Source organism: Mytilus californianus, unplaced genomic scaffold (genome assembly GCF_021869535.1).
Source record: "Mytilus californianus isolate M0D057914Y unplaced genomic scaffold, xbMytCali1.0.p SCAF_62, whole genome shotgun sequence".
Taxonomy (NCBI): domain Eukaryota; kingdom Metazoa; phylum Mollusca; class Bivalvia; order Mytilida; family Mytilidae; genus Mytilus; species Mytilus californianus.
Window position 1 is genome coordinate 345888 of NW_026262715.1, and position 27554 is coordinate 373441.

Genomic DNA, 27554 nt, shown 5'->3' on the forward strand with positions numbered 1-27554 from the left:
AATCATGTTGCTCATACTTAAGTTCGTTTAGAGTGAAAAGCAAGTTAGCATGTTACAAGTCTCAGTCGCCCATCCAACTTACCCTCCGGTGTTTGAGCTTGGGCACATGCTTCTTTTGTTGACATACTTTCTGAAATAGATAAAAAAAAAAAAAGCTTCGATTATATCAATTCAAAATGTTACATTTGAAAATGCCTGTACCAAGTCAGGAATATGACAGTTGTTGTCCATTCGTTTGATGTGTTTTATCATTTGATTTAGCCATTTGATTAATGACTTTCCGTTTTGAATTTTCCTCAGAGTTCAGTATTTTTGTGATTTTACTTTTTAAGGGGGTTTTTGTTTTATTATCCACCATTTTACAGTACATACATATTAAATGTATTCTTAATTTGTTCTGGTCTTGCAAATGAATGAAATATTTGCCACTGGTTGTAAATATCCCTTCTTTGACTTCGGAATAGAAATATGATCTTTATAGGTCTTCACTCGACCGGCAGTAAAACCCTTGTCAAAGTGGGACGTCTGTTTGGCTGTGCGGAATTTACAAGTACGCAGTCACGTCTAGTCAGAATTGGGACGATAAATTCCTTGCCTCGGGAATAGATAATGCCACGCTCTCTGCACGTTAAAAACCCTTCTGACAACTTTTTGAACGATCCGTAGGTGGCCTGTAACATTGCTAAATGTCTGTCCCTATCTAAAATACCTTCATTTTCGAGTGGAAGTCTAAATTTCCCCGACCGTCATCATAAATGGTCATATATAGGACGTACCTTTTGTATGTATTGTTAATTTGTTCTCGTCCTACAAATGCATGCAATACTTGTCACTTGTCGTTAAGCAATCAATCACTTATGAACTGCTTATCAATAAGAAAGTCTTTTTCTGTGGTTTGCTGTGTGAAATTTCTAATTTTATTAAATATTATTCCTGAATTATATTTTGTTGTTTGAAAGAAGGCCATAAAAAGATTATAAACCTAAGGAGAAATTTAATAATATAACAATGAAAACCATTCTATGATGTCTTTCGCTTTTGCAAAACTGCGAGGAAACTCGACTACCCAGGATACCAAAAATCGTTTAAAATCTCTCTTTCTGAGGGTGAAGTTTTGTCGAAAAGTTGCTCAGCACGATGTTTGAATACGCATCCATATCATAATAGAATAAGGAGGTTGAATAAGAAGATTTGTGTAGGGCAATGCCACACTTCCTGCAGTTAACCTCTCACAACATCGTTTACCAAATCCGTAGTTGGACTATTGCGAGTCTAAACTTTTGACCACATGTCACATTCCTAAAATTTTTGGCCGTCAAATCCCAAAGCCCTAAGTATAAGTCTTCACACTTAGAGGTGTGACTATTAAATATGTTCTTATTTTGTGCTCTTGCATTATATTCCATTGATATTTTTTTAAACAATCAATAATCGTAGACTTATTTTATGTTATTTGGTGCCTTATAGATACAATGCAATTTTTTTAATATCTGGAAATCAGAAAAAGTCAATAAAACTGTTACATTCACAATGAAAGAGATTCTTATAAGAGAGTTGTTAAAATGTTCTTGCCATGTTTGGTGTTTTTAAAGCCAATGATTACTTATCTTTGTCTCCTGTAACGAAGTCTAACATTCGATCAAGTGAGTGGGTATCTGTATAAATGACGGACCACGAAAACTCTGATCAGCTTGAATAACAAAGCGGGTAATTGCATAATTAAATAATAGGTAGGACCAAGTGATTCAAGAAGCCTAAAACCTAGGTCACACATTCACGGATTTGACGCCGGATTATCTACGGATACGATCCGGCGTCATTCGTGGCGATATGGGTTGATCCGTAAATTTCCGTATTGTAGCCGTAGTCATACGTAGTAGTACTTGTATATCCGTGACAATTTTTGAACATGCGCAAAATTTGACCATGGTTCAAACAACCGTAGTATATCCTTACTAAACTGTATTAGAACGTACTGATCTGTTTTAGTCCTGATTAAAACCGTATTAATCCGTACTTATTCGTATGCCAGAAGGATTTCTACCGTCAGTTCCGGAGAACTACGTACTAGTACGGTTACACCACGTATTTTTAAGGATACAATACGATTTGTCACGGAACGGCACGATTTCATTACATTGCAATACGGATAGATAGGGATCAGCGAGGGTTCTCAAAGTCTTTACGGTTTACTACGTTACAACACGAAAAAATACGGAAAATTACGGTCCACGACACACTTACATCAGGCTTCTGTATAAACACTCCCTACGTATAGGGCCCAACGTAGTATGTGTCTTGTCGTAGAGGTATACATAACATTACCCAACATGAACAATCAACAACTGATGCTTGCAAATAATTGGCTGTCATTGGATATTGATATGGCACAAAATGCCAGGGCAGTGGTCGAGCTACTTGATGACAGACGTAGAGGTGATCGGAGGGAGAGGAGATAGTGGACTAGAGACTGACTTCTCCGAAGACCTATCCATGGCCAGTACGAGGCCCTCATGGCTGAACTTTGTGCGGAAAATCCAGCTGAATTTAAGAACTTTGTAAGAAAAGACCCAAATGTGTTTCAAGAACTGTCGTTGGTCCGAGGATTACGAAGAATACCACCTAGTACAGACAGACCGATAAATAATTTAATAAAACAAAACAAAAATAATTCACTGCCATAAAGCAATGATAAATCACAAGCTTAATTAGAAATGATTAACAGCTTAGAAAATGTGGCGGTTCGTACTATTCCGTATCAGACCGTTCTCATTTGTACTTATACCGTAGCAAACCGCTGTTTATCCGCTATACATACGCCCCGACTCGTGTCGTTGCCTATCAAACCGTGTTATTTTCGTATTCAATCGTGTCGTACCGTAAGAATCCGTAATACTCATGCCGCCAAATGACCCCTTTCCTCCATTTCCCTTGGTAGATACGTCAAAACCCGTCGTCACACCTTCGTGCATCCGTATCGGACTACGGAAACTGCATTTCAGGGATCATCCGTGAGATTTAATCCGAAGTGGAACCGGCGAGATGATCCGTGAATGTGTGACCTAGGCATAACAGTGTAAAACTGGTTGTTAGAATTAAATTATACTATAAACTTCGATCATGCTTTATTTGATGATATAATTTGGGAGAACAAACAAGCTGCTTTCTTTAATAAAAAAAAAATTGGTGTGCTGTTCGACTTTACGATATATTAAATATTTATAAAAATGCATTCTTTGATGGGGCATTAGCTGTTTCAAATTCATGTTCACTGATTTGACCTCAATTATCATATTTGACTTTAAAACACTAAAACGTGTATCCAAATTACAAAAAGTCTAAAATAAACAATAATCAATGCATGGACTCGATATTTTGTATCGGCATTTATTGTGTATTTTTGTCTAGACGTCAAAGGGTGACTGGGAAATGTAAATATGGTCACTTCGTGAATTCTTCCGACCGGCAGTAAAACCCTTGTTTTAGTGGGGCGTTTGTTTGGCTGTGTGGACTGTACAAGTACGCAGTCACGTCCGGTCAAAACGAGGACGTTAAATCCGATGCCTCATGTAAGAGAGTGTCACATTCTGTCCACGTTAAGAAACCTTGCAACAACACTGTGAGGGGTCAATAGGTGCCCGGTTGCGAGGTAAAATCTCTGCCCACATCCAATATACCCTCATCCTAGGATAGTTCAAATTGCTCCTTCATTCCAGACGACCTCTATTGGAGGACCTACCTATTGTATTAATTATTAATTTGTCCTCGTCCTGAACAACCTCAAGGGTGACTGGGGAATAGAAGTATGGTCACCATTGGTCTTCCTCCGACCGTCAGTAAAACGCTTGCTAAAGTGGGGCGTCCGTTTGGCTGTGCGGGATGTACAAATTTGCAGCCACGTCCGGTCAGAATGGGGACGTTAAATCCGATGCCTCGTGTAAAGAGAATGCCACGCTCTTTGCACGTTAAGAACCCTTGCAACAACTCTTTGAGGGGTCCGTAGGTGACCTGTTGCAAGGCTAAATTTCTGACCCTATCCAATATACCCTCATTTCCCGTGGCAGTCTAAATTTCTCCGACCTTAATCCCGGACGCCCCTGTTACAGAACCTACCTTTTGTATTTATTGTTAATTTGTTCTCGTCCTGAATATGCATGAACTATTTGCCACTGGACGTTAAGCAACCAACAATCAATCAATCAATCGTCCTGAACATACATGAAGCATTTTCCACTGGACGTAAAGCAACAAACAATCAATTAATCATCTAGACGTCATCTAATTAACCATCGAGATTACCATCGAAGACTGCCGATGGTCATATAACCCGTGACATAAACGAATATAAATATTAAGCGACCACGTGCAATTGGATTTTTCTAGTTCTTGATTTCATATTGTAGGTTCAAAATATGTTTATCATCGTTTTTACCTGTAAAGGATGATTTTTTATGGATCGAATTAAATGGTTCATCCATGTTTAATTCTCAATGCTGGCATTATTTTCCTTTTTAAAAGCTGATTACATGCGTTAGCTATCTCCAGCTAAGGGGTCAAACTGAAGGTCACATGAATATGGATATAATGAGGTCGAATTATTTACTTGTTTTACTGAATTATTTACTTTATCATGTGTGTCAATGGCTGTCGATAACAATCATTTCGTGAATTTACAGTATGTCAGGGGCCTCTAAATGGGGATGTATATATTGACTATATGAACAAGTCTAATTTGAAAACAACGTTCAAACCTATGATTGCGTTGGATAAAAACCGCAATTTGTATACGTGTGCATTCAAAACAAATTTATTGGTAGAGGGATCTAGATACAGCACAAACAACATTTTCCAAAAGACCAAAAAAGTGACAAAATACATTTGAACAAAACACACTTGACTAGCAGGTCGAACAACGGATGTTCTTAAACCCTGCTGACTGCCATTGGCAATTGCCAAATAAACGGATCACCAGATGTAACAAAATATATCTTAACTTTATTAACTATATGTATATAATTCCAGTCATAAAATAAAAGGTTCTTTAATAAATGTTTTTAAAAAATAGTTTTGACAATAATTTTTGTAATCACATAAAAAAAGTTTCTTTTCAACGACCCCCCAAGGGTGACTTGGGAATAGAAGTATGGTCACCATTGGTTTTCCTCCAACCGGCAGTAAAACCCTGGCCAAAGTGGGGCGTCCGTTTGGCTGTGCGGAATGTACAAATTTGCTGCCACGTCCGGTCAGAATGTAGACGTTTAATCCAATGCCTCGTGAAAAGACAGTGCCATGCTCTTTCCACGTTAAGAACCCTTGCAACAACTCTTTGAGGGTTCCGTAGGTGATCTGTTGCAAGGTTTAATTTCTGTCCCTATCCACGAGGGACGAAAGATACCAGAGGGAGAGTCAAACTCATAAATCGAAAACAAACTGACAACGCCATGGCTAAAAATAAAAAGACAAACAGACAAATAATAGTACAGAAGACACAACATAGAAAACTAAAGACTAAGCAACACGAACCCCACCAAAAACTGGGGTGATCTCAGGTGCTCCGGAAGGGTAAGCAGATTTTGCTCCACATGTGACACCCGTCGTGTTGCTTATGTTATTACAAATCCGGTAAATAGTCTAATTCGGTAGGTCACATTCTTGAAAAGGGAAGGGGTATTGTAGTTACGACATAAGGAACATATCCGATATCATCTGTGAAACGGTTATTCGTTTCGTGCAAACAATTATCCAGTCCAAAAGACTTCAATGGTTTTTATAAAAGTCCAATGTTCTTTCCACTAAAAAAAAATCTCAAGATAAAAATTAACGTATTTTACTCATACGAATAGTTGTCTCGTATGTTTTGGTTTGCAGGAAAACAATAAAACTTATTTATTATCTCTTGATTTTTTGATGATGTTAACTATGAACATTTTTGATGTGATTATATAAATCATATTTCAAAACAAATTTCTGTGAATTTTCATGAGAAACAAATTTATGTTATAACCGGAAATTTGTTGATATACTTATTTCTGTTATCTTGATTATTTGATGATATTACCTCTAACATAGCTTTTTCTTCAAAAGATTTTTATATTTCATGCAAAACCCTTTTATTTTATAAATGGACACGTGTTCATATATATATTTGTTCCGGACCATATTAGTATTTTTTTTTCAAATATGTATTAGAAACGTTTTAGTATTACAACTTAAAGAAATAGCTAGCAAGAGTTGCAGAATAAATTGAAAGAAAAATATGGTTGAAGGCCTATAGATGTTAACTTTTACGTCATTTGGTCTCTGGTTGAGAGTTGTCTCATTGTCAATTGATAAGAATATAACTAGAAGCATATGAGTAGGATTTTAGTGTTCTTTTTACCACTATTATAAATTGTATGAGATGTGACGGTAGTAAGTAAAAGTAAAAACACACGTATAATATAAGATATTTTTATTATTTTTATTCCAATTAAAGGGCTCACAAAAAGCTAAGTAATTTATTACAATAATTTTAATAATTGACACAAATATTAATATGAATATTATCAAAAAATTTGTAAGATGTATAGAATACCGTATAGGAAACAAAATTCGGATTATTGCACTGCTAATGCTAATTATATAAAGTTTCAAAAGTAAGCAGAGCTGACATGCGTAGAATTCCAACCTCTTTCGTTGGAACACAAAGCTCGTTATTCAAGCTAAAAACGGTAGAAAACCTCTATCTGTCACATATTTTCTAAATCTGGGTGTATTTGTTTTCTTGTCTTCTCTAACGATAATATTAATGTTTAGACTCTTTATCCGGTCGACCTTTTTCGTCAGTGGATGACAAATCTGTAATGACCTTTATACAATGTGTTTACTATATAATTTTAACTGGTGAGTTCAACTCACTGGGTTAAGCTGCTCCTCTTTATTTAATTAATCATGCAATAATTCTAATTCAAGCAAATAACCATAAATTTCCTTTTGATAGTTTCTTTTTAAATGACATGGCAACTAGAAGGGTCATACCTTATGAAGAGTGAAGTATTAAAAGTAAACGTGTTAACTACCCGGACCATATGAGTATATACCCATTTGGTCATGACCATACGCGTATATTCCAAATACTCATATGGTCCGGAACATATTAATATAGTAATTATGTACATCCCATTGAAAGGCCCCTGACATACGGTAGTTGTGTGAAATCATTGTTATTGAATGTATTAAGTTTAATAGTTCGATGTTAGCAACAATATACCAGGTGTCCATATCTACACTGTTATGAACGTCATTCTATTACAAATATGCATTCTTTGACATGCACAGACATGGTTAATGCTTTAAATTACTCGCTTGAGAATGTACTGGTTCCGTCACAAGTTATGGCTAGATTTTATATCGTTGGATTATCATATTCGTATGGGTACAAATTATGGATCTTTTATTGCAAGTTTTTTTCTTTATTGTTATGCATATCCTTGTATTTAAAAAAAAATCAGAATTCGTAAATTTTGAACAATAATAAAATTGAGAATGGAAATGGGGAATGCATCAAAGAGACAACAACCCGACCATAGAGCAGACAACAGCCGAAGGCCACCAATGGGTCTTCAATGCAGCGAGAAACTCCCGCATCCGGAGGCGTCCTTCAGCTGGCCCCTAAACAAATATGTATACTAGTTCAGTGATAATGGACATCAAACTAAACTCCAAATTATACACAAGAAACTAAAATTAAAAATGATACAAGACTAACAAAGGCCAGAGGCTCCTGACTTGGGACAGGCGCAAAAATGCGGCGGGGTTAAACATGTTTTTTGAGATCTCAACCCTCCTCCTATACCTCTAGCCAATGTAGAAAAAACTAACATACAACAGTACGCACAGTAAAACTCAGTTTAGGAGAAGTCCGAGTCCGATGTCAGAATAGGAAACAAAAGAAAATAAACAAAATGACAATAATACATAAATAACAACAGACTACTAACAGTTACTGACATGTCAGCTCCAGACCTCAATTAAACTGATTGAAAGATTATGTCTTCATCAGGCACAATCCCTCCTGTTAGGGGTTTAGTATTATACCATCATAAAATATATGAGAAGAACATAACCCGTGTCATGCCAACAACTGGTTTTAGAATAAAAATGTTTAATTCCGATGCAAAGACCCTATAATATAGCAGACATTAACTGTTGGGTTGATCAGCCAGAGGCTCGAAAGAGCCTGTTTCTCACCTGCACCTTCAACTATGGCCACTTTTTAGTAAAATGTTAACTGACAATTTCAGTCATGTTGACATATTTGTAGATCTAGTCCTGATGATAGTGTTTATTTTTTAAAGTTTTTTAAGTTTCTATTTATCCATTATAGTTTTGAAGATATTTGGCAAAAAGTGCAAAAAAGGTAACAAAAAATATCATTCCAGGACAATAAGTCAAATAACAAGTCATTATAGCTTATTTGTAGATCTTCCCTTGCTTATTATTTTTGCTATTTAAAAATTCGTTTTATATATTATAGTTTTAAAGATATAAGGCAATAACGTAACAAATTGCTAAAAATCGTATCAACAGGGCAATAGCTAATCAGTCTGATGATTTTTTTATGTTAATTTATTTGTAGATCTTCTCTTGATCTTTGCTGATCATTTTTGAAATTTAAAATTTCTGCGCATCTATTATTTTAGAGATAATAAGCAAAATTCTAAAAAAATGATAAAATTTGTCATTTAAGGGCAATAACTCCTATCAGAAGTCGTCTGACAGTTTTGACGTACATGAACAAGAGGTAGATCTCAACATTCTAAACATTGATGCTTTTTCAGATTTTCTCTATTCACAGCGGTTTTCAAAATAGTAGGCAAAACAGTTTTATCCGACAAACGTCAAATGGCCAAATGCTAAATGTATTTATCTTAAAGATCTTTTGATAAATACAGAATAAGAACAGAAAGTTTTGTCCGTTTTTTTAAAATATCTGTTATGGTACATAAGGGACACACAATTACTCTAAGATATACGACTAACAAGTATTTTGATTTGCCATCACATACGTTCCCCTTCAGAACGGTAAATTGAAAGGTGTGTCCCGTTTACGGGACGTATTATGGTATACCGTCCGTCTCTTCGTCCGTCGTCAACATGTCGGACAAAACTCAAAAACGTTTTAACCAATTTGCATGAAACTTTGGTGAATTGTTTATATCTATTGACGTGAGCTCCCTTTCATTTTTTTTTTAAATTTTAGATTTTAAGTTTCCGAGTTATGGGGTTTTATTCATTAACAAAGTACTGTGGATTTCCATTTTTTTTTATAAAGAAACTTCCTTAAACCTGTTTGGAGTATTGTTTTTAATTTGTTTTTGAGCGGCACTATGAAACAAGTAGCTTTAGCTACATTAGATAACATTCTATAGTACAGAGTACATTTTGACCTGGCTTTCCCAATTCTGTCACTTTGTTTTATTTCAATGTTATCGTTAGTGGTTATCCTTTTTGTAGCTTCGCTGTGCATTTGTTTTTTAATTTAATTTTGTATTATCGTTTAACGACGTATGGTCAAGATAGGCAAAGGGAAAGGTGGGGTTTGTGTGAATGTTAAACAAATATTAAAGGACCACAAAAAAATCAGCTGAAAATTCAACCAAGTTATTTTTTTGTAAGAAACGGCCTGCCAATACAAAAGAGTTAAGATATAACAATGAAATGAACAATAGAAAGTTTTTCTTTTTCAGTCAAATATATGCACAAACAAAACAGCTGTTAAATAATATATTTTGGTTTCGGTTTTGTTGTGACATCTTCACCTATTTTTATTTCTAAGCCTTGTTTAATATAACAAGCAAAAGAGCAAATTAGATATCAATAAATCGAATAAAGATTCAGATTTAGGATAAATTATGAATATTCATAGAGAATATATAATCTAAATATTTAAACATAGAAAAATACTCCAAGAATTCAAACATAGAAAAATGTTCAAGTAGTGGCAAAACAACACATCAATTACAAATGACCGCAGTGCATGAATAAATTATCAGTGTTTTACGGTCACGCGTTGAATATTTTTCGATATTGGAATTCTTTGATATTGTTTTTTTTTTACAGTGACAATAGACTTATAAATGGAAATAAAGAAGAAAAATGCAAGGAACTATTTTTCCGTAACGCATCTCCAATTATTTTTTAATGTAAAGTTATCGAAAAGGTCTTGACTGCACCCAGTGTGGTATGACGCCTGAGGAATAATTTATCGGTTTTATTTTCCTGTTAAGTCACGATATGTGAATGCAACCAATGTTATAGATTTGCTTTATCAGCATAATTTTATAGATATTTCCATTTAGATTACATATTTACAAGAAATTAAGGTATTATTATAAACTAGTTACCAAGATAAAAAGGTAGGATAGCTCCAGTAATACTATTGTTTGTTCCGCTTCCGTTGGAACGTTTGAAGATGACGTCAGTTATTTTTCCTAATTGTTCTTCCATTATATCGTCGGTTTCAAATAACTGAGCCTCGATATCAAATTCTAGGTAAACTGGTTCTCTAATTGTTTTAGCTTCATTCCATTGCATGTACTCTGTAATGTAAATATTAGGACAAAATAATGTACTAAGCAGTCAATTTCATATTTTGTTATAAACCATTGATATAACTCCAACATATTCATTAAACATGGCGTCTTTTTCCCCAACAATGAACGATTTTCAAAGTAGCCCAATAAAATATACAATTGCTGACGTTGTGCGCTTTATTCTAGTTAGTTTAAACTAATTTCTGTTCACATATGGAATAAGTTTGAAAGTAGCCATTGATTTTTTTAAATATTCATATGCCGTTATTTTGTCTCTTACGCCTAGCTGATAGCATGTATATCGATGCAATTTCACGGCTACCTAATAGCTACCATTTAAAATTGGATTGTTCATGTGAATTTGTCCGTTCTTGTTGAATATCATGATTTGTATCTTTTTTATTCATTTAAGAGATATTAACTTCGGTAAATTACTGTTGCCTAACCTTATACATACTAATATGACCATTCTAGAATATTAATTTTTATATTATTCACGAAATCGTATGGTAAAATTAAGCTGACTTGCTTTAATGTTCATTTGTATGCATAAGTATACAACAAGGTATTCCTTGCCTTCTGCCTCAGCCCCTATGAATTTTTCTAACCCTCTATAGAACCGTAGGGGGGTCATTAGCGAACCATATAACTTATATTATAACCTAGATTTTTTTTAGTGAAATGAAATGTAGGATTAATTTACTGTAACTGTCAAATTCAAGGGAATATTTAAGTTGACCATTTTTCGAATGCCACTGGATGTGACGTACTATGATTTGGTGGTATTACACCTTCACTATCATAACTATTTTTTAGAATAATTGAGTATATTATATGAATAGCCTTACAAATCATGAATAAGATATCTAAGGAACATTAATGACAAACCTTCTACAGGTGATAGAACCATATCAATAGTCTCAGTAGTGAAGGTCATGATGAGTTCCAAAATCTTTTCTAGAAATAAAGCAAGGGTTGTGTGAAATTTCTCATCTGTTTCCAACATTTCCAGCAGTATATCTACAATCAGAACTACACTTCCCTTTGTAGCAACAATAAATTCTATTCCATGTAAACCTTCATTTATTTCGTCTTTAAGAGAATTAAGGATATGAATATTTCTCTCGACATCATCCTCACTCTGAAAGATTATCTGTACACGAATCTTCTGTCTTCCTACACAAATAATAAGAGATATAATAAAACTGTTCTGTATATACATAGTCACATACATTATGCAATAGACGATGTCGAGACAAGTGTAACGATTTGTTCAATTCTTTACATTTGTATAATTAACAAATTGTTGAACAGCTGTAAGTACTCGTCATAAGTGAAAACTAATTTAATAACAATGAATATGTCTTTTATACATACTAGTAAATGATTATGACTGGTGAAAATACATTTGCACCAATGAGAATTGCTATCTAAAAATTGTTTAAATATATTTTTTACCTGCATGCAGTAATGACAACATTAATATCTTTTTATATCCACACATGCTAGATAATACTGAATTATGTACCAAGTCATAAAAAAATGGCCATTGTTATATTATAGTTCGTTACTGTGTGTGTTACATTTTAATGTTGTGTTTCTGTTGTGTCGTAGTTCTGCTCTTATATTTGTTGTGTTTCCCTCAGTTTTAGTTTGTAACCCGGATTTGTTTTTTTCTCAATCGATTGACGAATTTCGAATAGCGGTTTACTACTGTTGCCTTTATTTATCAAAAAACAAAGCCAGACACCTTCATAATATCTTTTGCAGAGCCTTTAAAGCTTTTCGATTTATTTTTAGTTTTAAAGAGATTAGAAGTACAAGGAATTATTTATAAACTTTAACATAATATTTCTAATATAGTTAGTGTTCAATATAGCGCTGTTCCCTTGCTTTTTGTGTAATTATGATGAGCATGTACTGATTTTATGTCATGGTCAGTTACCCCATATTCTAAGTGTTCCCATGACAGAAATTGGTATAGTTTACATCACTAAATCTTAATCTAATTCAATATATGCTCAAGAAAACTGATTATAATGACTTAAACATTGTAAAATATTCAACTGAATATTGATCAATTGATACGCTTAATGCACCGAGTAAGTTACGGGATAGTCTATTTATTATATGTATGACTATTTCGATTATTCTACATTTACATACTAATGTATATGATATATTTGTTTTTAGTCAATCTTTATTTTCAATCGAAAATGAAAATAGGAAGACATATAACCTTCTGATTGTTCGTCCTTAAACAAAGATCTGAGGTTCTTCAAACATTTATTAAAACTTTCTCCCCAGTAAAACTTTATTGGCTTCTTCTCAAATCTCACTGTAAAAAAGAAAGATATTATAATCAATAGAACGTGATGCACATTTTAACAACGATAGTCTAAAGTGACCTATAGTTGTTAATTTCTGTGTCATTTTGGTCTCCTGTGGAAAGTTGTCTCATTGGCAATCATACCACGTCTTCTTTTTTATAAAATAGAAACATAACATTATTTTTTTTTTTTTTTATTACTTTTCTTGTTTCTTCTTTTCGTTTAATAAGATACGTCCACACATGTGATGCACCGAATAAGGCTTAACACCGCCATTGTACATACATGAGCAAAAAGACGGATGTCAAATGTTGACAAGGATCTGCTTACCCTTCCGGAGCACTTTGTTGTATTTCGGGTACTGTTTTTTTCTCTGTTGGTGTTTTTTTTTCTTTTTAAGTTATGGCGTTCAAATTTATTTTCGACTTATGAGTTTGAATGTCTCTTTGGTATGTATGATTTTTCTTTTAACCTTTAGTTATTATATTTTTTCAATATTTGAAAAGATTAGATGACTGAATGGTGAATGATATAAGGAAAATTGACTACGAAATTACGGAAGGCATGCATTAGGTTAACACGAGAAACCAATTTCTGCTAAGGTTACGAAATATTTTGTATGGCCTATTCACTTCAAACCAGTAAAAGTCTGAAATGGCCTATATTTGTACTCGACTGTACTGATTTTTACTCGACCAGTCTGAATTGGTCTGGGATTTACTTGATAATACTCGACTGAAGTCTGAACCATACTTAATAGTCTGAACTTGTACTTAACCATTTTAAACGCATCTGACCATGCTCGACCTAGTCTGAACCATGCTTGACCTAGTCTATATATATATCTTTATTTCTCAATAAACCATTTACATTAGAATGGTACAGAGAACACATAATATTAATAACAAATCAACATGTATGAGAGAGATGTCAGCCCGGATCACACAACCCTTTATTAACAATTTTAATAAACCATACAGTCTGAACCATACTCGACCTAGTCTGAACCATACTCGACCAAGTCCTAACCAACCTAGACCTATGTTTTGTATCTATACATTGTATTTTATCAATTTAGAAACTGGAAATTTGAACAACGATTTCAAATTATAAATGTATTCATTATAGCATTTAAACAAAAATTTCACAATAAACATAATTTTACTTCAACACCATATTTATCAACAGTTACACATATATATAACCTTTGAAATAAAGATAAAACAAGCTGATCAAATTATCTCAAAACTGAATTGTGACTAATATTTTCAATGGTATTCAAACATTTTGAATCTTTCAGATATATTTTATGGTTACTGGACAATTTTAATCATTTAAACTTAAGCAATTTAAAAAATGACACCTTTAATGTTTTGTTAAACAATGAATTTATATATCATTATAAATAAACTTCCATAGCAATCACTGATAACCTTTTAAAAAAGGAAATGTGTTTCAAAGTTGCAGTAATTTAAAAAAAAAAATATTTCATTTAAATTCAAATATTTTTTGTCAAAATTAAAGACATGGCATACAAGAAGCACTTAACTGTTGTCATGTCAGTTAAAAAGAAATTTATTTTAACAGTTAAAATTTAAAAGAAGTAGAGGTTATTTGGTCAAGTATGGTTCAGACAGGTCGAGTATTGTTCAGACCTTTGGTCGAGTATGGTTAAGACTGAACAAAATAGGTCGAGTACAGGTCGAGAACGGGTTAAGACTGTTTCAGACTGGTCGAGTAATACTTCAGACTATTTTCAATGTCAAAGATAAGGGTCAAGTACAAATCAGTACAGTCGAGTACGGTTAAGACTGGGGTCGAGTAATGTCAGGTAAAATTCAGACCAATTCAGACTGATCGAGTAAAAATCAGTACAATCTAGTACGGATGTAGGCCATTTCAGACTGTTACTGGTTTGTAGTGATTGTATACTACATGTCAATAGAGTTTTGTAAAAAAAAAACGGATACACCAACAAAATTGAAATTTATTTTGTTTACATATATACCTGTATACAAATAAAGCTAGTAATGATTTTTATGAGTTCAAATGAAATGCAGTTATTTTGAGAATTCAATGAAAACATAATTACAAAGTATTAAGGTAAATAGCATGCCTTACATTGTATCAATTCTTTCTCCTTCATAGCGTTTTCATATTTTTTCAGCATTTCAGTATCTATCCTACTTGTTCTGTGCCCAATTATTTGCTGTTCAAAATTTGTCTTCTGGAAAAAATTAAGATCCATTCTGCGACCAATATTCTGAAACTTGTCGAAGTAATCATCAAACACATTTGCGTCAATATTGGTGTCACATCGATGCGCAACTTGATTTCTGTAGCATCTTATTCGTTCAATGTCATCAGCTAATTTGGTATCTGCTTTGTTTGGAATAGCTCCCCATCCTTGTGTGGGAGGTGGTATCAGCTGAAACTGTCTTAAAAGTCTATAAATTAATGTAACATCCAACGAGCTGTATGTGCTTGAATACTGTAATTGTCGTAAGTTTGCCTGCTGTTCGGGGTTAAAGTAACCAATATAATTTATGCACCGCAGGTACAAATCGCTGGCAGAAATATTTGATCGAATGATATCTCTTAAAATGTTCGGAAAAGTGTCAATGAAGGCCATCGAGAGTCTAGAATATCTTTCCCTTTTTTCACTCCCAGTATCCGGTAGGAATTCTGCTTCTATAAAAATAAAATATTATTATATCATTGTACTGCTGTTTATATGATGTGGATTCATTATTATTTGTTGAGTACCAAGTTGTGTGGATTTCGTGTTACAGGTAAACCACGAATTTAAACAACGAATTACACATTTTCTATTATGTTGTTAAAACTCCAACTCAATATTCAAGTTTTCCTCCAGGAAAATTGGTACCCAACAAAGTAAATAATTCAACAGTAGGAAAATAGTTTTCAGTATATAATTTCAAACATAAACAAACACATTTTTTTTTTTAAATTGATTGATACATGTATCATATAACTGGGATATTTACCGAATGTATGTATGTGTAAGACTAATGTTTTCAGTAATTTAACCAGCACTAATTTGTTTGCGGATAATTGTGTATAAATATAATCATATGATATCGATTTCAGTGTACCCAACTAATCTGCATGCAATGATTCCATCGAGACTAGTGTCAAATTTGAAGTAGGAAATTATTAATGGACACATCACAGATATACCTTAATAGTATTTATATTTGATATACACGTATTCAATGATACCGATTTATTGTAAACTTACCATCAATTGCTTTTATCCTTATAAGATCTTGTAGGATGTCAATAGAATCTGTTTCGGATCTGCATAAACTGTTATACATACTTTCCAAGGTGTCTTGCTGCAAAAAGGAGTCACCTCTTGTGGCTATCAATCTAATTTCTTCCAGCAACTGTGCTAAATATTTCTCTGTCAATTCTTGAGATTTGATGTTTTTAATTGAATTTGTTGCATTAATCAGCCGTTGGATATCATCTGATATTTCTACTTCTGTAACGTGAGGAACATTTCCCCATTTGCATTTCGGTTCATCTAACCTGTTTTCAGATCTTAGTATTTTGTAGCATAGTTCTATTGTAAACTCGTTCATATTTGGAAGCTTGTCCATTAAATCGATTTCCTTTTCCGTAAAAACAAAACAAAAATGTTGCTTCAAATATTTTTGTTTTAACCCCGGTGGAGTTTCATAATATTTTAAAATCATCTGCATAAATTTGGGAAACAATTTCAAAACCATGCATCCTAACTTTGCATGTCGATCTCTATATATATCGGACATGATGCTATGATATGTCTGGTAGTCACTGCATTTCTTGCAGTCGAAACATAATGGAAAATACACAATTTGTCATGTTGCTTCATTCATCTGCAAAAGAAAACATTATGGTTGAAGCCTTAAGCCACCAATAACAACATACAATTTGGTATCGTCATAGAAACAAAACCCATGATTCATTATTTTGTTCAAACAAAACACGAGTATTACACATCCTTCTTTTACATTTTGAGTTCGATACCATTAACAATATATATATAGGCAGTTTTCAAAAATATGTTTGCTTTTGTACTTTTGTTCTTTCTTTCAACAGGCTGCCATCCGTCGTAAAGATGGATTATCAGCGTTATGCACATCTGTTTTAATTGGGTAATTGCCTTATTTTTATGAAGACCCCCATAAATAATTCATTAAAATATAACTTTGGTTGTGTTCTTAAACATGTTAAAATTTCAATCAGAACGAACTCGATGCGCTTTTTGTCACCTTTTCTGTTTGCCAGACTGATTTTATGTGCTTTAATTTGACCTTGAAAGTTCCTTATAAGAGTTAATTTAGAAACCCATCGAATTTACCATAATATTTATTTACATAGATCATTTGCATGCTTCCTTGATCGACTGTTGGTTGCATAACACCCAGTAGTAAATATTTCTTGCATGCTAATGACGGGAACAATTAAATAGTCAAACAATAAGTAGGTCCAGTAATAGATGCCGTCAGGGATGACAAGTCGGGAATATTTGAACTTGAACTGCCACTGGAAATTACGGACCCCTCATAGAGTTGTTGCAAAGGTTCATAACGTGCAGTGAGTGTGGCGCTTTTTCTACACGAGGCTATGAATTTAACGTCCCTATTCTTTTAGGTAAATTAAGGAAGTATATTTAGAAGACTTTGGAATTATTTAAATATTTAAAATATCATCAAGATAACGGTAGGTATTGTTGAATGTGTCAATCAAATGTAAGTTTGTTTAAATTTGGCCCTGTAGTTTCAGAGGAGAAGATATTTGTAAGATTAAACGACAAAAGACGACAAGTGATGAACTAAGCTCACGTAGAATTTCGGTCAGGTTAGCTAAAAAATGTCTTCAACAGGTAGCGCTCCCAAACTTCTAGATGATTAGTTAAACGAATTACGTCACATATATATACGAAGATGTGGTACGAGTGTCATTGATGCAACTCTCCATCCAAGTCACAATTTTTAAAAAGTAAACCGGTATAGGTCAAAGTATGGCCTTTAACACGTAGCCTTGGCTCACACAGATCAGCAAGCTATAATTGGCCCCAACATGACTATTGTAAATCGGGTTTTGCATGACAATATTATTAAAAACAATAACATGTTATATCCACGGAGGATATAACGTACATTTCGTGAATACCATGATGAGATTTGATTTTGATAGCACATTTTTAAAGCCTGCTATTTTAAATGCCTTTGTAAACTCAGGACAATTTTTACTTTAACGTACCTTTACAGGCTCCTGTCTAGTGTTGAATTATGTTTCATGACCTTTACATGTCTTATTTGTTTGGTATCAAATATCGTCCTATATTTGTATTTTACGTTTATTTTGTCTAGCGTAAATGTTGTACGATAATATCATACTTTACAGTAAACACGAATTCGTTCAATGTAGGATAATTTAAATGTAAGACTTTTAAATTTAAAGAGGTCTTTAATGAATAATTTTCATTGCCAAGGATTTTGAGAAATAGCAGGTACATTTGAGAATAACATTTGAAAAAAATTATATGCTGCTGTTTTAAACATGTATTTTTTTTTATGAAAACATAGTTCAATACATAAACATATGTTTCTATTGGACTTCACAGAGGTGTACTCCTTAATCGAAACTAAAAGATTATGATAGTTTCATCACCATCGTAACATTGGCGGGGTGTTGTATTGATGTCGTGTTGTGTATTGTCTTTTGGGAGATACTATAAGGATGTAAATTTTAATCAACACCATATATTACTTAAATATAAAGTTGAATTCTTTGATTCGTTTTTACGTCCTGTAGGCTAACAAACTGGACATCGTTACTTAAGTAGTATAGATATAAAAAAAGTCTTCAATATCTAATGAACTACCGTTAACGATATATATCTTCACAAAATTGATAATGTTAGATAGAATCTAATTTTGAAAACACTTTTCAGACAATAAAATAATCAAATTTTTATTTAAAAATAATATTTAAGAAAGAAAATATGTATCTTCCTAAATTTTTTAAATCAGCAAACAATATTTGCATTTGTTAAAAAAAATTAGAAAGCTAGTACATGTCAGTTTTCATGACACGTGAACTCGTTTGCAAAAATGTTAGGATATCAATTATTAAACACCTTTGTATTAAATCACTACAAGTACTCATTAACGTTATGAATGTTAAAATACCGGACAGAGTTTTTTTAAAGTGTGAAATGCTATCAGCTTTAATAAATCAATAAATTAAGATTGCAAGCAAATAATGAATTACTGAAGATGGCAAGTTTTATCAATGTAGTATCCGCTTTTACCACACCGCAAACACTTTTAAAAAGAGAAAAAAGTTAATTCGCAGCACAGAGACCAAGTCAAAAGCGATAATTACAAAATTATAATTTGTTATAATACGGTCCGCATGTGCACATGAATGAAACAGTGCCTATTGAATGAAAATAAGATACACACTGTTCGAACTTCAAAGTATCCTGACAGGTTTTTATTGAAAGTATAGTCAACACGCGGTTGTTAATAAACAGTATACATTAAGAATTATTTTCTATATAATTTAATTCATATAAACGGTGATTCATTTATGTGTTTGCCAATCGGCTTTATAGTACCATTCGGTTTGGTTTATTAGTTTGATGAACATAGAGGGGGTTTTATTTACAAACAACAATATAAAGATGAAAATGTTAGTATTAAATTTCCATAGATTTATGATAGAGAATCGTAACAATTCACGCATGACAGTTTAACAAAAAGTATTTTCAATTGTGTTGTAAATGTGCGTATTATTATGCTAGATAAATGTCTCATCATGCGTGTAGATCTTGTGATTATTTGGTGGTTTATTTAAAACAGTTTTCACCTGATCTCAATTTTATATATTAAATTTGAAAATGGATGGCTGAGTGTTCCAAGTTTTGTAAAACTTTATTTAAAGATTGACAATAGCAGAGTAGGATTTAAATATTTGATAAAATATTATTTCACATCTCAGTTTCACAAATTTGTAAAATAGTGTCTTCGTGTGTTCTTTTGTATATACAACATACATAAGCAAAAATATATACAAACTGTTATAAAGATTTAGTAGGGACCAAGGACATGTCATATGTCCGACTTATCATTAAAAAAACCCAAGCACTCATTATTTCGTTATAAGTCCTATTTTTATTAATAAGCATAGACACAATAAATGTACTGTTTTTTTCTGTAATAGTTGTCGCCCCTTTATGGATACCTTAAATTCCTTTTTATTTTCATTTTAAAAGGATGAATAGGGGACTATCGTATGTAATGATAATCGAATAAAAATCTGCTTTCGTTTAATAAAATGCAGTATTTAACTTCTAATATATGAGTAGAAAGGATTCTGCTGTGGGAATTCAGTTTTTATTTTATTGTTTGAGAGTAAAGTAACTTTGGAGGTTTGTTCTCTTAATATCATTATAGGATTTAAAATGTTATTTTACATACTCTTACGGGGAATAATGCATTATAAGAAAGGTTTGCTTTGATAATCATATAACAAGAGGAATACAAAGTCGGAATAATAGATGCAGATACATTAATCTCCTGGAATCTATACAAACAACATAACTCACATTTTTAATCGCTTGTCAACCATTCAACCAAATTTAACGACCCAATGATAGTAATACTTGGTTAGCTGTTGGGTGTAAACACTATCAAATGTTGACCCTCATGGTTGAAACAAATAAAGTGGTTACAGGCAAAAACACTTTAAAAATGATATAGACCTGCGTTATTTCATTGCATCATTATTTTGTGTCGTACCAAAAGTCAATCAATTTGAAGTGATAACCATTTGCACCTTTTAAAAAGGATATAAGTATCTGAAATATTAATCAATTAAGAGAGAATATCGAATGCTCCACAATAAAGCTCTTCCAAAACGTTGAAACACCAGACAAAAAAATCCATGAACGTGAATGCGAAAAGACAAGTTCAGATATGAAATTCTGTATCTTCTTTCGTGGTTATATTCTTAGGTCATGTGTTACAGTAGTTTTTTCTTATCAAAAGAATTAATTTGTTTTTAATAAAAGTGTTATGAACTGGCTGTTTCTGTATTGACCCTGTTATAGATTCTCGATCAGCTGTATTGGCCCTCGACTCTTCGGGTCCAATGCAGCTCACCTCGAATCTATATAAACAGGGCCAATACAGAAACAGCCAGTTGATAACACTTTAATATTCTTAGGTCATGTGTTACACATGTTACAGTAGTTTTTTCTTATTAAAAGAATTAATTTATTTTTATTAAAAGTGTTATCAACTGGCTGTTTCTGTATTGTCCAAGTACTTAATGTTATGCTATAACAATTCATTTTATCTAACAAATATAAAGTAGCGAAGAATAAATCAGACAGTTTTACTATTCTTACTCTTGGATCGTCTGCGTTCTGATGATTGATCAACGGAAATGAACCAGTGTCAATAATCGAAAGTCGTACTCGAAAAGACTGTGAAATATTTTCGTTTCAAGACATCAAGACGTTACAAAACTCTTAACACCATTTACACTTTATTAGAAAAATATAATACAAATGCTTTTTTGTATAACGATCGTATAAGATTAAGTAAGGCGTAAGAAAATTGAAACCGGAAGTGAACGTCCTGTATTAGCCCATGGGCCAACACGGCTTTTTCCGTATTGACCCTTCCGAAAAGCAGTATAAACTCTTGATTTATATCGACAGGGCAACGTCATCAGTATTGCACATGCTGATATATCCGTATCAAGGCTGATTTGCTCTTATCATTTACTGATAATAACCAATACAGTATGTGATATTTACAGAAAGAAAACTGTTATTTTCATTGTAATCTATGTCTGTGGATATAATGTATATTAGGAAATTACCACATATATCATAAAATTTAGAATGGAAATTGGGAATGTGTCAACGAGACAACAACCCGACCATAGAGCAGACAACAGCCGAAGGCCACCAATGGGTCTTCAATGCAGCGAGAAACTCCCGCACCCGGGGGAGTCATTCAGCTGGCCCTTAAACTAATATGTTTCTAGTTCAGTTATTATGGACGTCATACTAAACTCCGAAATATACACAAGAAACTAAAATTAAAAATCATACAAGACTAACAAAGGCCAGAGGCTCCTGACTTGGGACAGGCGCAAAAATGCGGCGGGGTTAAACATGTTTTTTGAGATCTCAACCCTCCCCCTATGCCTCTAGCCAATGTAGGAAAAACAAACGCACATTATGCTTCTTTCTACATTAGTACTTACCACATGTGCTTTATCCATTTATAATCCATACGTATATTCAAGAACAATTTCCAATTAAAATTATAACTCTCATTTTACTCAATCAAATATATAGTTTTCAAGTTTAAATCAACAAATGGTAGTCATTGAACTGGATGTACGATAATGATTATGTATTGCAGTGAGGTTTACCAGGTAAAATCAATTGTAAGGGTTATTTAAATATATGTGTGTAAAACCATGAGATTCTAAACTTGTTTGATTTTTTCCCGGTCGAGTGAGTTTTGTTAAAATACAGGGGTCCCTACGTTTGACCTTGGATACTTGGTGTTAATTTATCAGAAAATGATTGAATAAAAATATTTGTTATCGTTAAAAATAAACATACAATACAGAAATCAACTATTAAAGCCATTCATACATTTTCCTAAAACATTTATGTGATTTTCAACTATACAAAAAAAAATAAGTTTATAATAAAATTATGAAAACAGTAGATAATAAAAAGAATGTATATATTTTCACAATTTTGATGGAATAACCCCAAATAATGTTGCAAACATATTACTGTCTTGACGTTTTCCACCACACTATTAATCGATTCCTGTTACTTTCAAAATTAGTCTATGTATTGTCGGAATAATGGTACTTACTAACTTAAGTTCGATCGCTTAACAAACTAGATAAGTCCATTCCTTGCAAAATTATTCTGAATTGATATATGCTGAAAAAAGCAACACAATATTTAGTCCGGATATGTTTAATCGAAAAAAGAGTCACCATGAATGGCGACAAAGTGACGTGTTTTACATTTTTCATGTGTAGCTTTTTATATCATTCTATGCGATATGAGTTTTGCTCATTGATGAAGGCGGTACAGTTATTTGTAGTTTCTAATATCTACATTATACCTCATTTCGGTGTCTGGTGGACAGATGAAAGCTTTGCCCAATCATGCCACATCTTCTTGTGTATTCAATCCATTCAGGTAGTAGATCAGTTTGAAATAAACACAGTATGTTAACGGTGTAAAATCAAATATGCCTGTATTAGAATGTAACTTTAATTCGTTCATTACTGTTTACAAAAAAATTCAATGCATGTAATATTAACTAGATAAAAGTTTCATCATGCGTGTAGATCTCCTTTTGATAATTTAAAGGTTGAAATAAACTACTTTTCATCTTATCTTAATTATAAATATATATATATATACATATACAAAACGGATTTGTTCATCAGAATCAAAATTAAACCACCGATTGGGACAACTCAGACAGCAACTAAAATCAAGAGGTTACAAGAACAAAAATATTTCAGAAGCTTTCGGTAAAGCAAAAGAAAAAGACCAAACAAACCTACATGAGTACAAAGAAAAGACGGCACAGACAAATACAATTCCATTTGTTGTCAGCTTTCATCCTGACATCTATTGTCCACAAACACTTGCGTCCTATTGAAAATGATCCTTCCTTAAAAGAGATTTTTCCATCACCTCCCGTCATGGCTTACCGTAGACCCAAAAACCTCGAAGATATTCTTGTAACATCCAAATTATCTATTAATCAATAGATATCGACAATAGGAGGTTATAAACTATGCGGAAGGGGCAATTGTAAGTGCTGCAAAGTCGCCAACATCGAAACCCAATTCGTCAGCACAGTCACAAATAAACAATTCAACATATGTATAACATCAAATTGCAAAACGCAAAATTGTATTTGGTCCAAAGACACAGTTATCGTCCTTTGGTTTTCGTTGGTTTTCGTTGTCTACGAATATAGTCCCTAGTGTGAACAGTGTATAACTTGCATTTTTTTTTGATACACTTTCCCAATTTATTTCTTGATATTTTATGCATGAAATATTAAGTAAGGGGATGAAATTACATGTTAAAAAAATTTGGGTGCTGAATCTTTATGTTAAGTAGTGATTTGGTCCAATTAAAAAAGGTCAAAAATTCGAATGTCTGAAGCTGTCAAACTGAATTTTAGCCCCCCTTAACACAGAATTGTCAATATTTTGAGTTAAAGCTGGTAGAAGTTTCTATAATTTTGATATTATTTGTATCAATAATAGTACACTACACTGTAAAAATCTTTTTGAGATAGAGCAGGTGCGATTTTTTAAATTTGAATTTATTTTCTAAAAGAAATGCACTACTAAATAACTGTGTTCTCGGGCCTAAGAGATGAATTCCGTCAATGTAGATTCTGTACCTTGGCAACTTTCCTGAATGGTTTGCTGGTTTCAATTTGTCAAACTCAATAAAAGTAAAGGATTTACATCTTTGTTTGACAGAAATTCTGTTAAAATGTCCCATTTTAGTATTATACAGCTAAAATAAGCACTTTAAAGCAGTTTCCATTTTATGTTTAAGAGCCATGCTGAATTTCTATCTGACAGCTTTTTATGTTCCTGATATTTGTGTTTCTATGCCTTAATCAAATTTAATTAACCATTTGTGAACTCTGAATCTAGAGAAAAGTAGATTATCACAGAAAAAATGTGCAGAATATTTGTATTTATGTCCCTGGTTAAACGGCATGTTTGATGTATGTGAAATGTGAAGAGCTTTGTACATAAAATCTGTAGTCCATCACAAATATTTCACTAAATCTGTAAAAAAAAACCACTTTACAATGATCAGTACACCCTATTCATTTCATATGCTACCATAATTTTCTTCTTTAGGATAGTAAATATATGCCAATTGAGACTAAAACTACATGCAAGTTTTCCATTGAAAAGTGAAAAACTGGTCATCAGACTATACTGTCTGCAAAAAAAAGTTGAATTCAAGAGTCCTTTTGCAATTAGACTTCTTGTATCATAACATCTTCGCATAGAATTGAGCAAAAAGTAACAAATTTCCATTTCTTATAGCCTCTGTGTGCATTTTTATATGTAAATATGGGCTAAGGCCTAAATCGACTCTAAATAATTCTCAGTCTTACATGGCCGAAGACCATTTTATACTCATGTGGTATGCATTTTGTAACTTTTCTTTACATTTAAAGTACATTTAATATATATGGAAGAATAATGTATGGTTAAAAAACTTCAAAACCTTCAAATTGGTTGAAAAAAATGCATGTTTATGTAAGGCTTCCCTTAATTCGAAAATCTCTATTTTCAGGCACAGGCTCATATAAATTTGACTTTTGAATAACTGTGATAAATCTGATAAATCAAATGAGTGTTCCGTTGCTTTTAATACTTATTATCTTATATTCAAGAGTATTTAAAAAGCAAATTTTTGCAATATTTAAATTTTTTAGGCCAAAATCTTGACAGTTGAAAATATTTGATTTAAACGTCAAAAATAAACATCTAAATTTCAATATTAAAATGACACTAGTTTCTATAATATATATCCTATGGCCATGAAACTTGGCCAACTATCTTATAATTTCATAAACTTAAGTCGTGCAAAGTTTAATTAAAATTTGTCAAGTCAATCTATCCCATTAGGTCCAAGGACACAGTTATAGTCCTTTGGTTTTCGTTGTCTACGAATATAGTCCCTAGTGTGAACAGTGTATAACTTGCATTTTTTTGTATACACTTTCCCAATTCATTTCTTGATATTTTATGCATGAAATATTAAATAAGGGGATGAAATTACCTGTTAAAAAAATTTGGGTGCTGAATCTTTATGTTAAGTAGTGATTTGGTCCTGTTAAAAAAGGTCAAAAATTCGAATGTCTGAAGCTGTCAAACTGAATTTTAGCCCCCCTTAACACAGACTTGTCAATATTTTGAGTTAGAGCTGGTAGAAGTTTCTATAATTTTGATATTATTTGTATCAATAGTAGAACACTACACTGTAAAAAACCTTTTTGAGATAGAGCAGGTGCGATTTTTTTAATTTGAATTTATTGTCTAAAAGAAATGCACTACGAAATAACTGTGTTCTCGGGCCAATTATGCAAGTTGCAATATGTTGGTGAAACAGAAACATCATTTAACATCCGACTTAATAATCATCGGTCATTTTATACTAAAGAAAGAAACTGCCCAATCACAAGACATCTTTTAAGAGCAGGGCTTGATTTTGAAAACGTCACATTTCAAATCATTAAGAAAAACCAAAATTGGGATCCACAAGGAGGACAAAAATGAGAGGGATTTTGAATGCACCAGTTACGAACTCTTTAATCTGATGGACTAAATGAGAGAGACGAAAAATGATTTAAAAACAAATCTAAATAATAATCTTGAAATCATACAAATTAATTTATTGAAATTCATACAATTTATCAAATATCAATAAATATGTTAAACTTTTACTCCAACTTTATGAAGTTGTAGCTACAAACATATTTTTTTATAGAACATCAATAAATATGCTTAACTTTTACTCAAATTTTGTGTAGTTCAAGCTACACAAATATTTTTTTTGTCATGCATCCGATTTTAACTTGAGAGATGCACACGCATGATGAAGCTAATTTGTTTAGCGAAATATTGCGTATTTTTAATTAAAATCTAATAGAACTTTTTAATTTATTAATTAGCGTGCTTAAGTTATATTCTTAGACATTTATATAATTTTAATTCAGTAACTGTATCAGTTTATTTTCACGAACTGATCCACGTCTAAATAGATTGAACCCCCCAAGGGTGACTGGGGAATAGAAGTACGGTCACCATTGGTCTTCCTCCGACCGGCAGTAAAACCCTTGCTAAAGTGGGGCGTCCGTTTGGCTGTGCGGGATGTACAAATTTGCAGCCACGTCCGGTCAGAATGGGGACGTTAAATCCGATGCCTCGTGTAAAGAGAATGCTACGCTCTTTGCACGTTAAGAACCCTTGCAAAAACTCTTTGAGGTGTCCGTAGGCGATCTGTAGCGAGGCTAAATTTCTGTCCTTATCCAATATACCCTCATTTCCCGTGGCAGTCTAAATTTCTCCGACCTTATTCCCGGACGCCCCTATTACAGAACCTACCTATTGTATTTATTGTTAATTTGTTCTCGTCCTGAATATGCATGAAATATTTGCCACTGGACGTTAAGCAACCAACAATCAATCAATCAATAAATAGATTGAATGTTGATTGTTGCTATTTTTAGACATTATATATATATATATACATATATATTCATTGTCCACAAACACTGGCGTCTTATTGAAAATGATCCTTCCTTAAACGAGATTTTTCCATCACCTCCCGTCATGGCTTACCGTAGACCCAAAAACCTCGAAGATATTCTAGTAACATCCAAATAATTTATTAATCAGGAGATATCGACATATATATATGCTCATTGATGTAGGCGGTACAGTTACCTGTAGTTTCTAATATCTACATTGTACCTCATTTCGGTGTCTGGTGGACATTAAAAAATTTTGCGATTTGCAATTT

The 27554-nt window shown here is 32.8% G+C and overlaps 1 protein-coding gene across 3 annotated transcripts; it reads right to left on the reverse strand.

Moving 5' to 3' along the window:
• LOC127707295 (uncharacterized) lies at positions 1-27554 on the reverse strand. Of its 3 annotated transcripts, XM_052211828.1 has the most exons (8): positions 26022-27554; positions 22837-24281; positions 16167-16788; positions 15026-15595; positions 12814-12912; positions 11463-11750; positions 10386-10580; positions 1-130 (listed from the first exon to the last, which is right to left on the reverse strand). In XM_052211828.1, exons 3-8 carry the CDS (start codon positions 16699-16701, stop codon positions 45-47), a joined length of 1773 nt encoding a protein of 590 aa, XP_052067788.1. In that variant the 5' UTR covers positions 16702-16788; positions 22837-24281; positions 26022-27554; the 3' UTR covers positions 1-44. The 3 variants fall into 3 exon arrangements, with proteins under 3 accessions (XP_052067788.1, XP_052067787.1, XP_052067789.1); XM_052211827.1 differs by having other exon boundaries at positions 22837-27554; XM_052211829.1 differs by lacking the exons at positions 22837-24281; positions 26022-27554 and adding an exon at positions 22205-22378.